Genomic DNA, 18,253 nt, shown 5'->3' with positions numbered 1-18,253 from the left:
TATAGACAACACATCAGTACTGCAGACTTCCCGGTTGGATTAGGTTAATTATACTTCAACATATTACTGCTTCTGTCACCCCTTCCCAGTTCCCTCTGCTGCCTGACTTGGTTTTGTCTTCTAGGTATATCCCCACTGCAGCTGCGTTCGGCGGTTTGTGCATTGGCGCCCTGTCTGTGTTGGCCGACTTCCTAGGGGCCATAGGCTCTGGCACTGGAATTCTGCTCGCAGTCACTATTATTTATCAGTATTTTGAAATATTTGTTAAGGAACAGGCTGAAGTAGGTGGGATGGGTGCTTTGTTTTTCTAAATGTGCTAGTACTTACTTTTTGTGTGAAAGGAAAACATTTTGACACATTGTTTTTGTCAAATAATGCTGGCTCTTCTTTTCTCCCCTCATTTTTTTTCCAAGTGCTAACTGTCCTATTTCTGAAATGGGCACCAAGCTAAGCCTGTGTGCAGCATTAGTACCAGCTGCCTTAAAACTAAAGTTTACATTATTCGTTAGAAAATACACATGTAGTGTTGCCTGTGATGCTGGAAACCAGTGTATCTGCCTGGCCATGTTCAGTTGTGAAGGTGAGGTGACATGGATCAGTTTTGCACATAACATTCAAAACACTCAGTATTCCCCCCACGTTTAAAAATAGATGTAGTTTAAATGGCCACTTTCAGGATTTTGGGCTTATTCAATGAGTTCTAGAACATTTATATCTAACCTATATTTTAGATATAATTACATTTTATACTTTTTAAACTCACGGTATCCACATTTCAATCCTCTCTCTCCATCCCTTCTCAAAGCAGCCACTTAGCCCAGATGGGCAAAATCAAGCTTCTTCAAGCTTCTGCTACTAGAAAAATGGCTTATAATTATTATTCTTGTTTTCCATTCCTCTTTCTTCCCAGTGACAGCATGGTTGATGCTGTTTTTACTGTACTGGCTATGCCTTTGAATTCCAAGTCACTTGAGAATGCTCCTTCAGGATACTATGCCCCATTTTTTTTAACTCCCTAAAGCAAAGATCTAATTCTCAAGCAATTCTGTAGTTCAGTGGGGGTGAACAATGAGTAATTCATGCTAGGAATCTGTGTACGTTGTTGTATTTTATAGCAGCAACATGAGTGTAAACAATAGAATAAACTTTTATTTAATACAACTATTTCAGTTGTGTTGGAAAAATAAAAACATCTGATATTAAATGCTTTGTGGAGGTTCATTATATTCATACAAAATTCATCCTGAGATATGCCTATTGCAAGAGGTCAAATGTAAATTAGTGTTTAAGCCTAAAATATCAAGGGACAGTGACCAACTTAAGATTGCTTACTTACGTGACTAAATAACATTTGAAAACAGAAAAACAGTGGTCTCAAATGATATCCCATTTGAAATAGCAGTTCTTACCCATTTTCTTTTTAGATTTTATTTATTGATTTATTAGAGAAAAGGAGGTGGCAAGGGGTGGGAAGCATCAACTTGTAGTTGCTTCTGGTATGCACCTTGACTGGGCAAGCCCAGGGTTTTGAACCAGCGACCTCAGCATTCCAGGTTGACACTATCTACTGCACCACCACAGGTCAGGCGTTCTCAGTTCCTTTTTAAAGTATGTGCTTCATTGTCCAAAAAGAGATAATACTAAATTTTTGAAAGATTTCCTTTTCAGAAGTATGGTTTTCCATCATTTAAGAGCAGGATGTATATCTTACATAGTTTAGGATTACAAAGCCAAATAGCTTACAGGGGCAAGGCAGACAAGGTAAAAGCAGGCAGGATAGCAAGTCTGGTCCACTGGTGAACATCTCCTAAGGCTGCAGACCATTGTTATCATATAGACGTATCTGATTTTATTTTCAAGAGAAGGTAAAAAATAGGACTTTCAAAAGAAAACTTGAACTTTTATATTCTGACAAATTAATAGTGCCAGCTGATGAATACGCTGGACTGCATGTTCTCAAACTAATTTCCAAAGCATAGCCTTCGATATTTATTGATAACATCAATGGCATTAGGGTTATGTTTAGAATTTAGCTGTTACTTACACATTGCACTCTTAGGAGTAAAAAGCAGCAAGGAAAGGTAGGGGTTATGAATATCTTAACCCATCAACAGTTAAGAGTACATTTTTAAGTTCCCACAGGGAATGACTCTGGAAGAGCTGGTATATTTGGAGAGACAGGTCTATGCTAAGTCTGTATCTTATATATGCCTATATCTTGATTTTGAAGGAGGGTAGTAATATAGGAAATTAGAAGAGTTGGTCCGTGAGAGCTCAGGGACGATTAAGATCTCAGAATTATGATGCCCATATTTAAAAATTGTTGTTGTTTTTTTAAGTGAGAGGAGGGGAGATAGTGAGACAGACTCCTGCAAGCATCCTGACTGGGAACCACCTGGCAACCCATCTAGGGCCAATGCTTGAATTAATCAAGCTATTTTTAGTGCCTGAGGCTGATGTGTTTGGGCCAACTGAGCTATCCTCAGCACCCAGAGCCACTGCTCGAACCAGTCAAGCCACTGGCTGCAGGAGGGGAAGAGGGAAAGAAGGGAGAGAAGCAGATGGTTGCTTTTTTTTTTTAAAGAGAGTCAGAGAGAGGGATAGATAGGGACAGACAGACAGGAATGGAGAGAGATGAGAAGCATCAATCATCAGTTTTTCGTTGCAACACCGTAGTTCATTGATTGGGCCTTCAGCAGGCCGAGTAACCCCTTGCTAAAGCCAGCGATCTTGGGTCCAAGCTGGTGAGCTTTGCTCAAACCAGATGAGCCCACGCTTAAGCTGGCGACCTTGGGGTCTCGAACCTGGGTCCTCCGCATCCCAGTCTGATGCTCTATCCACTGCACCACCGCCTGGTCAGGCAGATGATTGCTTGTTGTGTGCCCTGACCAGGAATTGAACCTGGGATGTCCATATTCTGGGCTGATGCTCAATCTACTGAGCTAACTTAGGGGGGGGGGGAATGTTTTTTTCCAGTGTGGTTTTTAGGGCCTGGGCCCTAAAAATAAGGATTTTAAAAAAGGGGTTATAGGCACAAGGGAGGGCTACTATTAAGGGCAAGTATTGGGCTTAATTTTCACATTATATATTGGGAGTAGACTTGATCTATACAGTTACTGTGTTCCAGAATTCTTTCCATTTTTGTTTAAGAAGTACAGTATAGCCTGACCAGTGGTAGTGCAGTGGGTAGAGTGTCAGCCTGGGATGCTGATGTCCCAGGTTCGAAACCCCAAGGTCACCAGCTTGAGTGTGGGGTTGCCGGCTTGAATGTGGGGTCACAGACATGATCCCATGGCTGCTGGCTTGAGCCCAAAGGTTGCTGGCTTTAGCAATGGTCACTGGCTTGGCTGGGGCCCCCCAGTCAAGGCACATATGAAAAGCATTCAGTGAACAACTAAAATGCCGCAGCTACAAGTCGATGCTTCTCATCTTTCTCCCTTGTCTCTCTCTCGTGCTATAAAAAGAATATAAAAATCTTATATTTACACTCATAAAACTGAACTATAGACAAATGAAGTACATATTGCTGCATTTTCGGCATTAGTACCCTTATTTTATCTGGTTCTGAGGGGCCTGGCTAACCCCTGGGTCCAGGGCTTGAATCCTCACTTAGGGCTGGCCATTGAGAATCGTCTTGAGATTCTGCTGGGGCTGAGCTGAAAAGACAATGATCGGGGTGTTGCTGGAGGACATAAAAGTCAACCCAAGAGCTCAGCTCAGTTAAGAGGTAAGAAGATAGTTCTGTAACACTGGTAGACCTTTTGCATGACAGGCTTCAGGCATGGCATGAACCAGAAAAATACACATTTTTTCCCTTTAAAGTAGTTTATATTGGGTTTCTGGTATTTGCTAACCTTGCTGGCTCTAGTCCTGGTTGAACACCAAGACAATAATGCTCCAAACTATGTAAATCTTATTATTATGGATTTGGTTTTTTAGAAACTTCAAGGAAAGATAGGAAATGAGATTCCAAAGTATGCCCACATGCTTTAGAGGGAGGGCCCTGTATTTTCATTAGCCTCTTAACCTTGTTAGAGTGAACGGAATCAACCATTTTTTATTACATAAGAGCTGGTTGACCTTCCAAAGTAGGTAAGTGGATATAATGAAACAGCTAAAGCAAATGTATAATGATATATTTGCTTATCATGAATGTTACTCTGTATTGATTTTACATCCTCTGTTACACAGATTAATTGCATATAGCCAATAATTCAATTGGGAAGGTCCAAGAAAATCCCTATATAGATTTCTTATAAGATTGTTTGACCACTAATGTAGTAAGTACATATGTAGTTATTTGCATACTCAGCTATAGATTTTTATTTTATTTTACAGGGACAGAAAGAGTCAGAGACAGGGACAGACAGACAGGAACAGAGAGATATGAGAAACATCAATCATCAGTTTTTTGTTGCGACACCTTAGTTGTTCATTGATTGCTTTCTCCTATGTGCCTTGACTGTGGGCCTTCAGCAGATTGAGTAACCCCTTGCTTGAGCCAGCAACCTTGGGTCCAAGCTGGTGAGCTTTTTGCTCAAGCCAGATGAGCCCGCGCTCAAGCTGGCGACCTCGGGGTCTCAAACCTGGGTCCTCCACATCCCAGTCTGATGCTCTATCCATTGCACCACCACCCGGTCAGGCTCAGCTACAGAATTTTATGTTGGGAGTTTGAGGGTGGGAATAATTGACATAATTTAGAATTCAAGGCTCCTCTATATAAACAGATGTTCTAGATTAGTAAATTAAAGTTTAAAAAAATGGATTAAACATCTACATTTATGTTCTTTTCTATTAATATTAGCTGGATTTAGCATTTAAATAAAGGCAATAGCCTACCTGTAATTATAATTCCATACCACCACATGCATTCTTTGTTGTTTTTATTTTATGAAAAGTGTCATTTCAAATCTCTATTAAACTTAGCTGAATACAAAGTCTTAGTGAAGGAGGCCTTGTGGCCTCATTTACAAAAACATGGCTATGTTCGTCTGGGCTTAAAATTTCAGGAAGGGCACTTCAAATGGCTTTGTGTTTGCATGTTTCAGCGCCAGAGCATAGGAATAGACCCTAGAATCCACTGTCAGATGTTCTTCAGCTACCAGAGCTACAGGAAGCAAAGGATACAAGTTAGACAATGAACTTAATATAAGGATAATACTCCCTTATCATTCAGTCAGTATTTACTGAGCAACTACTATGTGCCAGTCCCTATGTTAGATGCTGGTAATACAGTGATGAACAAGACATTTTCTGCCTTCAAAGCTCTTACTCTAGTGTAAGAATAAAAGATATAAAAGTAGGGTTACATTTCCACCTTGAGACAAGAACAAAATTAAGAATAAAAACAGAAGAGCACATATATCAGAGATGATTTTATAAGTTAAAACAGCAAAGTTTTATAGATCCAGTTGTTGATTTAGAACTCACTATCAGACTTTGCTACTATGAAGCTGTATGGTGATTACTCAGTAGCTTACTGAAGATTCATCATGTGTCTCTCCTATTGCTGGGGGTTACATATTTCGTGTATGCAAGTGAACTGTGTGCATGATAGGATTAGAATTCTACCAAGAATGAGATATCAGAATCACTACAAAGGGTTTTAATGAGAACTTCTGTTTCACTCAGATGGAGATTATCAGACTTCAAATCTGTCTCTTGTTTTCCTAGCCACTTGTTTAGGAACAAGCTGAGACATTTAAATCCTTGAAGGCAGGGTATGTCCTCCCTGTCTGCATGCAGGTGCTTGGTATGTGCTGAAAGCTATTCCTCGTAGTAAACTGAACTCAAAAACCTTCCTTCCTACTTCTCAAATGTGATTTGTTGAATAAGTGATTTGATTACTCTACTTTGATCCTAACAAGGCTAGGAAAAGTGGTTCTTTTACCTCCCCCACCCCTTGCTTGGTATTTTCCTTTTTTTTTTTTTTTCCTCATTTTTCTGAAGTTGGAAACTGGGAGGCAGTCAGACAGACTCCCGACTCCCGCATGCGCCTGACTGGGATCCACCCAGCATGCCCACCAGGGGCGTTGCTCTGTTGCAACCAGAGCCATTCTAGCGCCTGAGGCAGAGGCCATAGAGCCACCCCCAGCACCCAGGCCAACTTTGCTCCAATGGAGCCCTGGCTGTGGGAGGGGAAGAGAGAGACAAAGGAGAGCAGGAGGGGTGGAGAAGCAGATGGGCGCCTCTCCTGTGTGCCCTGGCCGGGAATTGAACCTGGGACTCCCGCACGCCAGGCTGATGCTCCACCACTGAGCCAACCTGCCAGGGCCCAGTATTTCCCTTCTTGAGGCCAGAAGAGGAGTTAAGTTAGGTGGAAGGGAGAAGGGAGGAACTTAAAAAATAATTTTCTAACATAAAATAATAAAAGGATGGAGCACATAATATTGAAGCACTGTGTAAACACTGTTCTGGTTATTTTTATTCATGCCTTCTCTGACACAGGGGCTGTCTGTCTCCTTATGCTACATGAGAAAATCTGAGAAGCTAAGAGGCTGTGAAACTCTTCAAAGTCTTAACGGATACATGGTTGGCTTAGCCTCAAATCCAGTCAGATCTGTCAGACTCAAAGTTCAATCTTGCCTATAATTGATGGCCACGGCTTTCTCTGAGTAAAATACCTAACAAATTATTGAGTCTTTTCAATATGAGTGTCTCTAATTCTGACTTTGAATTTGGAGGTGGTTTTTACCTTAGGTCTAGTCTTTAAAACAGCGAAGTAGGAACGGAAACTTTCTGGGAATCTGAAATTCACAGCGGTTTTTTAAAGCTCCACTTTACTTTTCAAACAACATAGACATTAGAAATAAAATTGTAAGCCACTGGTACTTAAGGAAGAAAGAGACTGTTCTCCAAGCTTCAGGTCAAACAATGCTTTGAATTAGTTTTTGAAATAAAAATTAAATGAGTGAACAGGCACCTGCACAGCCTGCATAGAGGAGCTTCTTGAAAGGCCTCTATCATGTCTCCAGTACAGAATATCCTGATGCAGTTATATCAAACGACATCTGCGTTTCCTAAGACAGTGGTCCCCAACCTTTTTTGGGCCACAGACCGGTTTAATGTCAGAAAATATTTTCCCAGACCGGCCTTAAGGGTGGGACGGATAAATATATCACATGACCGAGACAAGCGTCAAGAGTGAGTCTTAGATGGATGTAACAGAGGGAATCTGGTCATTTTTAAAAAATAAAACATCATTCAGACTTAAATATAAATAAAACGGAAATAATATAAGTTATTTATTCTTTCTTTGCGGATGGTTACCAAATGGTCCATGGACCGGTACAGGTCTGTGGCCCAGGGGTTGGGGACCACTGCCCTAAGAGATGGGCTGGCCAGGAATTATACAGTGCAACTACCTAACCAGTAATTCATTAAGGGTTATACTTGGCTAGTATGGTTCATTACTATCAGCACATTGCACTTAGTAGATACTTCAGTATTTATAGAAAGAATATGTTCAATTCTCCTTTAGCTTATACCCTACACAAAGAACTATCTAATATACCAGCATATTTGAGAATCAGGTAAGTGGTATTTATGTCCCTGCATTGCCATGGGTTACAGATTTAAGGTATGGAATAGTTTGGGCTAATCTGCAGGAGTATAATCTTGACTAATCTATAAAAGAAGAATAAAGCCTTCTGCTGGAAGCCTTCACTAACATGGAATGTTTTGCTCTTATTTTCAAACTTTATGCCATCCGGAAAGGAACATTATTATTGGTCAACTACAGTTTTATAATAGTTTCTAGGTACTTGACTTTAAAGAGGAATATAAAGAAACAATTACATTGAGTTCCCCTTTGCTGGGGACAAGGAGGGAGAAACTAGAGAAAATTGGGTAATTCAAGAATGCTTACCTTCAAGTCTGTTCATCAGGTCATTCTTTGGTAAAGAAACAACTTCCACAAATTCTAAACAAACAAACTGCAAGTGAAAACAAAGCTAAAGAGGAGAGCCTCCCACAATAACACAAAATGCCGTAGTCATTACCAATCATTACAGTAAGCCATAGACACGTGCAGCCACCAGGAGCTGCATTACGTACCTCCATCTCCTGAAAATAAACAGAAGGAGAACATTTTAGCAAGGCCTGGAGTGGTAAAACAATGGAAGGCTTTTATGCAAGACATATCAAAAAGGCTATAAGGTGCTCAGAAGAGCGGTCCTACGTGCTTTTTGTCCTGGGAGTCAGAAGGAGTGGGATAGAGAGGAAACTGGAAAGTGAAAAACAGCAGGGACCAAGGTGTAGGCATTAGTCTTTAAAAAAAAAAAGGCATTAAGAATTTAACAGAAACCTGGGTCACAAAATTTGCCATTTAAACCATTTTTAAAGGTATAATTCAGTAGCATTAAATAAATTCACATTGTTGTGCAACCATCAGCACTATCCATTTCCAGAACTTTTCCATCCCAAATGGAAACTTGGGACCCATTAAATACTAACTTCCCCATCCTTTCTGACTTCTATTTTCTGTCTCTGTGAATGCATTGACTTTAGGTATTTCATATTAGTGGAATCACACAGTATCTGCCTTTCTGAGTCTGACTTCTTTCACTTAGCACAATGTTTTCAAGGTTTATCTGAGTTATACAATGTATCAACATGTTTAATCTTTTATGGCTGAATGTTATTCCATTATATGAATATACCACATTTTGTTATCTATTCATCTGTTAATGGACAGTTGGGTTGCTTCTTCCTCTTGGATCCTGTGAGTAATGCTGTGTGAACACTGGTGAACAAGTTATCTGTTTGAGCCCCTGCTTTCAATTCCTAGGCATATAATTGGGTATGAGTATATGACAATTCCTAGGAGTGTAATTGGCAGATATGGTGATTCTATGTTTAATTCTCTGAGGAAGTACTAAACTCTTCCAAAGCATGTTATATGCATATTTGCTAGTTTAAAAATTGAGCATTTAAAATTAGCTGCAATGGGATACTGAAACATTTAGGAACAACCAGAGGATGAGAAATGGTAGACTGTAGCTCTTATACAGTTTCTTATGGTGTATGTACCAAACCCTCTTTTAAGGAGGTGGGCAAGGACATGGAACTGACAGGTATTAAAACTTCTAATTCTAAACTTGCTAAGTAAGAAATATAGAGCACAGTTCCTTAAAGCTTTTCTAAATATGGAACTCAGTAAAGAAGAGTTAATAAGCTGCTATCCCATAACAATTAGTCATGCCATTCCTATAAGTATGAAGACAAATCACTGATTTTGAAGACTTTCATTGTTACCATTTAGTCCTATAGCTAATAATATAAGTGAGAATAAACTTTCATATAGAAAATATAGAATTGTATAATTTAACACGTTACATAAAGAAGCCATAAAAATCAAAGTGGTAAAAGAAAAATGCTAAAATACACAAGATTATGAAAATAGCCAAGAGTAATAATGAAGCATCTGCAAAAGGTCATTCTTTTGACCAATCAAAAATGAGAACATTGAAGACCTGAAGATGACAGCAGAGTAGGCAAATGCACAGGCGCCCAGCTCTCATCACCAAACTGGAATACAAATCGATTTAGGAAAAATCAGCGTGAAAAACCAATTCTGGACTACAAGAACAGCTCTCAAAAACCAAGGAGCAAAGAAGAAACCACAACAAACCAGGTAGGGAGTGCCTGAATCTCCCCTGCTTACAGGAACGGGGGGGGGGGGGGGGAGGGTTAGGCTGAGAACCCAGAGGGGCTCTCATTCTAGGGAAAGAGCAGAAAAGATTGCTCACAGCCACTTGCCTGGCGACCAGGGAGCGAGGTGTGTTGAAAGGACCGGCTTATCTTCCAAGTGGAATGGGAAGAGAGAGGGACAGACGGTGAGGGGCAAAGGAATGCAGGAGACGACCTAAAAAGCTGACTCATCCAGTACTGGAGGCAGCCATACCTGGAGAGACTGATCCTTCCACAAAACAAGGCTAAATTGCTTCTGGATCACAGATCTCCAGACATCTCTCCAGTTCCAATCAGCGCAACAAGACACAGCTGAAAACAAGAAGTGGGGAGGAAGAGCAGTAACTCAGGTCTCCATGGAGAACTGAGATACACCTCCCCTACTGAAGCTGAGAAAACACCCTGCCCCCAGAGAGATTAATTGGTAGAAGAGGCCTTCAGAGTCACAGGTTACACCCACCACATTCCTGGATACAGTTTCAAGGAAGCCCCCTGCTGAGATCAGTAAACAAGACGATCACCTGTTAAGAAAACAAACAAATCAAGACTTCAAAGCGGCCCAAATCCGAAAGTGGATTACAAATAATAGCTGATGCCAACCCAAGAAGACCTAGAAATAACACAATTGAAAACTGGAGGCAGACAACACTAAGCCTAGGCTCAACCAATTCTACAAACAAAACACCCAAACACAGATAAGGAGAAGACAAAGAAGTGCAATCCAAATGAAACCACAAGAGAAACCTTCAGGAGATGAACTGAGTAATATGGAAATAATCAAACTTCCACATACAGAGTTCAAAATAATGATTGTAAGGATGCTTAGGGATCTTAGAACAACAATGGATGGTCATTACGAACACCTAAATAAATAGGAAGTATAAAAAAGGACATTGAAATATTAAAAAAGAATCAGTTGGAGATGACAAATACAATATCAGAAATGAAGACCACAATGGAAAGAATTAAAAACAGGATGGATAGAGCTGACGATCGAAGCAGTGAGTTGGAGGACAACTTGAATGAAGGCAAGAAAGCAGAGAAGAATAAAGAAAAGAGACTCAAGAGGAAACTCTTAGATCTGTGACAACATGAAGAGAAATAACATCCGCATCATAGGGGTCCCTGAAGAAGAGAAAGAACAAGGCATAGAGATTTTGTTTAATCATATCATAGCTGAAAACTTCCCTAAATTAATGCAAGAGAAACTCTCACAAGTTCAGGAAGCACAGATAACTCCATTAAAGAGAAACCCAAAGAAACCTACACCAAGACACATCATAATTAAAATACCAAAGCAAAGTGATAAAGAGAAAATATTAAAAGCTGCAAGAGAAAAAAAAGCTATCACCTACAAAGGAGCCCCCATAAGGGTGACATATGACTTCTCAACAGAAACACTTGAGACCAGAAGGGAATGGCAAGAAATATTCAAAGTAATGCAGAACAAGAACCTACAACCAAGACTACTTTATCCAGCAAGGCTATCATTTAAAATCAAAGGAGAAATAAAAAGCTTCCCAGACAAAAAAAACCTCAAGGAGTTCATTACAACCAAACCAATGCTGCAGGAAATGTTAAGGAGCCTGTTGTAAACAGATCAAAGTGGGAAAAGAATATAGCAAAAAAAGGAATAAAGCTTTAAAGAATAAAATGGAAACAAACAACTACATATCAATAATAACCTTAAATGTAAATGGATTAAATGATCCAATCAAAAGACATAGGGTAGCTGCATGAATAAGAAAATAGGACCCATACATATGTTGTCAACAAGAGACACACCTTAAAACAAAAGATGCACATAGATTGAAGGTAAAAGGATGGAAAAAAACATTTCATGCCAATGGAAATGAAAAAAAAGCTGGGGTAGCAGTACTTATACAAAATGGACTTTAAAACAAAGGCTATAGTAAGAGATAAAGAAGGCTACTACATAATGATGAAGGGAGTAATCCAAAAGGAAGATATAACTATTATAAATATCTATGCACCTAATATAGGAGCACCTAAATATATAAAGCAGACTTTGGCGGATTTAAAGGGCGAGAACAACAGCAATACTGTAATAGTAGGGGATTTCAATACCCCACTATCAGCACTAGATAGATCCTCAAGAAAGAAAATTAACAAAGAAACAGCAGACTTAAAGGGCACACTAGATCAACTCAATGTAATAGATATCTTCAGAACCTTTCACCCTAAGCAGCAGAATATACATTCTTTTCAAGTGCTCATGGTACATTATCTAGGATAGACCACATGTTAGGGCACAAAAGTGGTCTCAACAAATTTAATACGATTGAAATCATATCAAGCACTTTCTCTGATCACAATGGAATGAAACTAGAAATGAACCACAACAGAAAACCTCAAAAATTCTCAAACACATGGAAACTAAATAGCAGGTTGTTAAATAACGAATGGATTAAGAATGAGATCAAAGAAGAAATAAAAAAGTTCCTAGAAATGAATGATAACGAGCATATAACAACTCAAAATTTATGGGACACAGCAAAAGCAGTACTGAGAGGGAAGTTCATAGCACTACAGGCACACTTTAGGAAACTAGAAAAAGCTCAAATAAACAACTTGACCCTGCATCTAAAGGAACTAGAAAAAGACCAGCAAGTAAAGCACAGAGCTAGTAGAAGGAAGGAAATAACAAAGATCAGAGCAGAAATAAATGCCATACAGGCTAAAGAAACAATACAGAGGATCAATGAAACTAGGAGCTGGTTCTTTGAAAAGGTAAACAAGATCGATGAACCTTTAACTAGACTCACCAAGAAAAAAAGAGAGAGGACTCAAATAAAATTAGAAACGAGAGTGGAGAAATAACAACTGACACAACAGAAATACAAAATATTGTAAGAAAATACTGTGAAGAACTGTATGCCAAAAAACTAGACAACCTAAATGAAATGGACAAATTCCTTGAATCATATAATCCTCTCCAAAAATCAATCTGGAAGAATCAGAAAACTAAACAGACCAATTACAACAAATGAGATTGAAACAGCTATCAAAAAACTCCCAAAAAAGAAAAGTCCTGGGCCTGATGGCTTCACAATGAATTCTACCAAATATTCAAAGAAGAACTAACTCCTATCCTTCTCAAGCTATTTCAAAAAATTTAAGGGGAAGGAAGACTTCCAAACTCCTTTTATGAGGCGAGCATGATTCTGATTCCAAAACCAGGCAAAGACAACACAAAAAAAGAAAATTATAGGCCAATATCCCTGATGAACGTAGATGCAAAAATCCTCAACAAAATATTAGCAAACCGGATCCAGCAATATATGAAAAAAATCATACACCATGATCAAGTGGGATTTATTCTTGGGAGGCAAGGCTGGTACAATATTCGCAACTCAATCAATGTAATTCATCATATAAACAAAAGAAAGGAGAAAAACCACATGATAATTTCAATAGATGCAGAAAAAGCATTTGATAAAATCCAGCACCCGTTCATGATCAAAACTGTCAGCAAAGTGGGAATACAGGGAACATACCTCAACATGATAAAAGCCAAGCCATCTATGACAAACCCACAGCCAACATCACACTCAATGGGCAAAAATTAAAAGCAATCCCCTTAAGATCAGGAACAAGGCAGGGGTGCCCCCTTTCACCACTCTTATTCAACACAGTTCTGGAAGTCCTAGCCACAGCAATCAGACAAGAAGAAGAAATAAAAGGCATTCAAGTTGGAAAAGAAGAAGTAAAATTATCATTATTTGCAGATGATATGATATTGTATATAGAAAACCCTAAAGTCTCAGTCAAAAAACTAGACATGATAAATAACCAGCAAGGTAGCAGGATATAAAATTAATACTCAGAAATCAGAGGCATTTTTATACGCCAACAATGAACAGTCAGAAAGAGAAATTTAGGAAACAATCCCATTCACTATTACAACCAAAAAAATAAAGTACCTAGGAGTAAATTTAACCAAGGAGACTAAAGACTTGTACTCAGAAAATTATAAAACATTGATAAAAGAAATCAAGGAAGATACAAACAAGTGGAAGCATATACCGTGCTCATGGTTAGGAAGAATAAACATCATTAAAATGTCTATATTACCCAAAGCAATCTATAAATTCAATGTAATACCAATTAAAATACCAATGACATACTTCAAAGTTATAGATCACATATTCCAAAAATTTATATGGAACCAAAAATGAACATGAATTGCCTCAGTAATCTTAAAAAAGAAGAATAAAGTGGGAGGTATCACACTTCCTGATATCAAGTTATACTACAAGGCCATTGTACTCAAAACAGCTTGGTACTGGCATAAGAACAGGCATATAGATCAATGGAACAGAACAGAGAACCCAGAAATAAACCCACAGCTCTATGGACAACTGATACTTGACAAAGGAGGTAAGGAAATACAATGGAGTAAAGACAGCCTGTTTAACAAATAGTGTTCGGAAAATTGGACAGCTACCTGCAAAAAAATGAAACTAGACCACCAGCTTACACCATTCACAAAAATAAACTCAAAATGGATAAAAGACTTAAATGTAAGCCGTGAAACCATAAGCATCTTAGAAGAAAACATAGGCAGTAAGTAAGGTCTCTGACATCTCTCGCAGCGATATATTTGCTGATTTATCTCCACGGGCAAGTGAAATAAAAGACAGGATAAACAAATGGGACTATATCAAACTAAAAAGCTTTTGCACAGCTAAAAACAGTAAGAACAGAATAAAAAGACAAACTACACAATGGGAGAACATATTTGACAATACGTCTGTTAAGGGGTTAATAACCAAAATTTATAAAGAACTTGTAAATCTCAACACTAGGAAGACAATCCAATCAAAAATGGGAAAAAGAAATGAATAGACATTTCTCCAAAGAGGACATACAGATGGCCAATAGGCATATGAAAAAATGCTCAACATCACTAATCATTAGAGAAATGCAAATTAAAACCACAATGAGATATCACCTCACACCAGTCAGAATGGCGCTCATCAACAAAACAACACAGAATAAGTGCTGGCGAGGATGTGGAGAAAAGGGAACCCTCCTGCACTGCTGGTGGGAATGCAGACTGGTACAGCCACTGTGGAAAACAGTATGGAGATTCCTTAAAAAATTGAAAATTGAACTGCCTTTTGACCCAGCTATCCCACTTTTAGGAATATATACCCCAAGAACACCACAGAATTGCTCCAAAAGGAGAAATGCACCTCCATGTTTGTGGCAGCATTGTTCACAATAGCGAAGATCTGGAAACAGCCCAAGTGTCCGTCAGAGGACAAGTGGATTAAAAAGCTTTGGTACATATATACTATGGAATACTACTCAGCCATAAGAAATGAGGACATCGGATCATTTACAATAACATGGATGGACCTTGATAACATTTTAAGGAGTGAAATATTAATAAGTAAATCAGAAAAAACTCTATGAATCCATACATAGATGGGACATAAAAATGAGACTCAGAGACATGGGGGGGGAGATGGGACGAGGAAGGAGAGAGGGGGTGGGGGGAGGGGAGGGGCAGAAAGAAAACCAGATAGAAGGTGACAGAAGACAATTTGACTTTGGGTGAGGGGTATACAGCATAATCAAATGTCAAAATAATCTGGAGATGTTTTCTCTCAATATATGTACCCTGATTTATCAATGTCACTGCATTAAATTTAATTAAAAAAAAACAAAAAAACGTTGGACTGGGATGCAGAAGATCCAGGTTCGAGACCCCGAGGTCGCTAGCTTGAGCACGGGCTCATCTGGTTTGAGCCAAGCTCACCAGCTTGGACCCAAGGTCGCTGGCTCGAGCAAGGGGTTACTCGGTCTGCTGAAGGCCCACAGTCAAGGCACATACTAGAAAGCAGTCAATGAACAACTAAGGTGTCGCAACAAAAAACTGATGATGGGTGCTTTTCATCTCTCTCTCAGTTCCTGTCTGTCTGTCCCTGTCTATCCCTCTCTCTGACTCTCTCTCTGTCCTTGTAAAAAAAAAACATTAATGCAATTCATCTACCTTAAACAGAGCCAGTGCTCACTTACCTGGCTTTGGCTTAGGTCTTACATTTTCAGCCTCATCTCCATTAATAGTTACTGTCACGATGTGCGTGGTACAGTCTGACAAACCTGGATCCATACATATAGCTGTGGAGAGAAGCAACAGGTCATTTATAAACACCAAATGGCATGTTTTATGACTTAAATGTCTTCAGAGGAAAACTGGTCCCATAATTCCTTTACCACAGAATTTATGCAGGAAACTATTTACTTTAGTCACTTAGTGTGTGCTATAGGCCTGTAGGGCATGTGAGTAGTCAGCACTCATATACCCCAGAGTTCCCGAGTAGTCGGGTGAAGTCTGAGGGTTAGATGGTAATGTGGATAAGCTGTAAATCCTTTCATCACACCAAGGAGAAAGTCTGGAGAGCAGCATGGCATGGGGATGAGGTGAGTATACCATAAAGCTCAGATGTGGGAAACTCAGGAAGACAACACAATTTCCTAATTCTCCATCTTCACGTCTTTCCTGCTCAAAACCTGCTCTTATCTAGAGGGGAGGCGAAGTTCAGTTGTAGATGGTGCCCAGATCTAATTCTGATTTTAGTGATTTAGCCAAAATAAAAGCCATCTGAATTGTGACCATAAAGAACACCCAAAAAATCAATCCTTTTATACACACAAGGATCTACGGCTTGGCTAATTTTCAAGTTTGTCCCCAAGTACACACCTGGAAAGCAGTACAAACCTGGAGAGCATTCAGCAACATCCCCTTTATAGCCAGTTTCTTCCTCCAGCTCCCGTAGAGCAGCTGCTTCTGGGCTCTCACCATCATCTATGAGACCTGGAAGTCCAATCATTTGTGAGGCAGAGGGAGATCCACTTTCCTTTGAACCGCTCCTTCTAACATAGCTGCTGCCGAGCTACATGAGAAGAATCGGAAGACTGAAAAGTGGTCTCAGATAAAACTGAGGCTTGCAACTTTTATAGGAAAAAAAAGCAAAAGAATGAAACCCTTGGCAGACTAAGTTGGTTCTGAGAGCTCTCATCTGTCTTCCTTAGCTCTTGCCTTCACAAGCATCTCAGCAGTACTGGTTGTCTACCGCACAGGCAGCGTCGACCTGTGAGGACAAGTGGCTCAGGTGGCTGACTGGTCCAGGTTTTGGGCCCAGCTCTGTGACTACAGCACAGGAAACCTGTTACTTTTTTTGTGTTTGTTTCCTCTTAAATAAGAAGGGAACAGTTGTTATCTATCTTGCCTTCCTCTTTCGCAGAATAATGTTGAGACCCTGTAGTGAAATGCTGAGATGAAGATCACCTCTGAGGGAGAACAGAAAGGACAGAACTGAAGGCTGGTGGACTGAGGTAACTACCATAGTCATTGTGAGGAGTAAGTAGAGAGAGAGGCCAAGAGGAAGGAGGACCAAGCCACTCTGAATCATTTTCCCAAAAGGAATAAAAATTGCAAAAAGAAGGATGAAATATGTTATTCATTTTTAAAGTTATTTTTTCTTTTTAGTGAAATGGCAAATAAATGAGGAAGAAAATAAAGTTGTTCATTGTTCATTCTAGTATGGGATGGTGTTTAAAAATATAAAACTTAAGCCTAAAAATAAAAGAAATCTAATCTCTTCTGGGAACAACTCAGTAAGTCCTATAATAATACACTGCATAAGTTCTAGATAGCTTAATTTACTGTGCAACTGAAAAAAATATTTTATGGAAAATTAAGATAATCTTCTTGACTGATATATATATGGGAGGGTCAAAATATCTTTTCCATTCATAGTTTTTAGAGTCTGGCCTAGTTATTACTGTCAATTTCTTGTCAGAGGCAGATTACTAGTGATAGGAGATGAAATAAATTGACAAATTAGGGAAAAGCAATTACTCAAAAAAGCTAGAAAGAATGTGGGAAAGAGGAGAGCAGGGGGCTTGGAAAGGTGAGCCATGACACCACGCCTTCCATTGCCTCTATGGGTGACTGAATCGAGAGTGTGGTGGGAGGGGCCTCACTACAGAGATGGTTCTGTTGAACTTGAAAGCCCATGGACAGATACAGAGGTGTTAAATGTCTAACTCGGTAGTACTTAAGCTCTGCCCTGGCTCAGTCCCACGAGTCCCAAGAAGCAGTTCTGTTCCCTGTGTTAATGACTCACCTGCAGGGAATTCTAGGCAGTAGCTTCCCATGGGTGGACGGAACTGTTTCACCAAAACGATACATTCGTAATGAAGAGTTCTTTGTAGCACTGGGATAATCACCACACCTGTCACCAGGAAATAAAATGATGTCCCTGGGCCTGACCAGGTGGTGGCACAGTGGATAAACCTGGGATGCTGAGGACCCAGGTTCGAAACCCCAAGGTCACGGGCTTGAGCACAAGCTTGCTGGCTTGAGCGTGGGATCATAGACATGACCCCACGGTTGCTGGCTTGAGCAAGGGGTCACTGGCTCAGCTGGAGCCCTCAGTCAAGGCACATATGAGAAGCAATCAGTGAACGACTAAGATAAGTCCCTAATGCTTTCATTTCAGTCATGCCAGCAATCTGTTTTACACTA

At 39.6% G+C, this 18,253-nt stretch overlaps 2 protein-coding genes across 2 annotated transcripts in view; one reads left to right on the top strand and one right to left on the bottom strand.

Annotated features, from left to right (window-relative positions):
- The window catches only part of SEC61A2 (SEC61 translocon subunit alpha 2), a 28,313-nt gene extending 27,109 nt beyond the window's left edge, over nucleotides 1-1,204 (top strand). The window contains exon 12 of the mRNA XM_066385383.1: nucleotides 125-1,204. Within this exon, the coding sequence (XP_066241480.1) occupies nucleotides 125-311 (187 nt within the window). The 3' untranslated portion in view covers nucleotides 312-1,204. The remainder of the gene's footprint in view (nucleotides 1-124) is intronic.
- Nucleotides 1,205-4,866: 3,662 nt separating this feature from the next.
- Nucleotides 4,867-18,253, bottom strand: part of NUDT5 (nudix hydrolase 5) — a 39,955-nt gene continuing 26,568 nt past the window's right edge. Inside the window, exons 5-10 of the mRNA XM_066384643.1 lie at nucleotides 17,853-17,960; nucleotides 16,442-16,537; nucleotides 15,739-15,840; nucleotides 8,056-8,064; nucleotides 7,868-7,921; nucleotides 4,867-5,107 (exon numbers count right to left, since the gene is read on the bottom strand). Coding sequence (XP_066240740.1) covers nucleotides 4,998-5,107; nucleotides 7,868-7,921; nucleotides 8,056-8,064; nucleotides 15,739-15,840; nucleotides 16,442-16,537; nucleotides 17,853-17,960 — 479 coding nt within the window. The 3' untranslated portion in view covers nucleotides 4,867-4,997. The remainder of the gene's footprint in view (nucleotides 5,108-7,867; nucleotides 7,922-8,055; nucleotides 8,065-15,738; nucleotides 15,841-16,441; nucleotides 16,538-17,852; nucleotides 17,961-18,253) is intronic.

The sequence above is a fragment of the Saccopteryx leptura genome, chromosome 5, assembly GCF_036850995.1.
Source record: "Saccopteryx leptura isolate mSacLep1 chromosome 5, mSacLep1_pri_phased_curated, whole genome shotgun sequence".
NCBI classification, from domain to species: Eukaryota; Metazoa; Chordata; class Mammalia; order Chiroptera; family Emballonuridae; genus Saccopteryx; species Saccopteryx leptura.
Note: the sequence above shows the minus strand (reverse complement) of the source record. Positions and strands in the feature narration are given on the sequence as shown.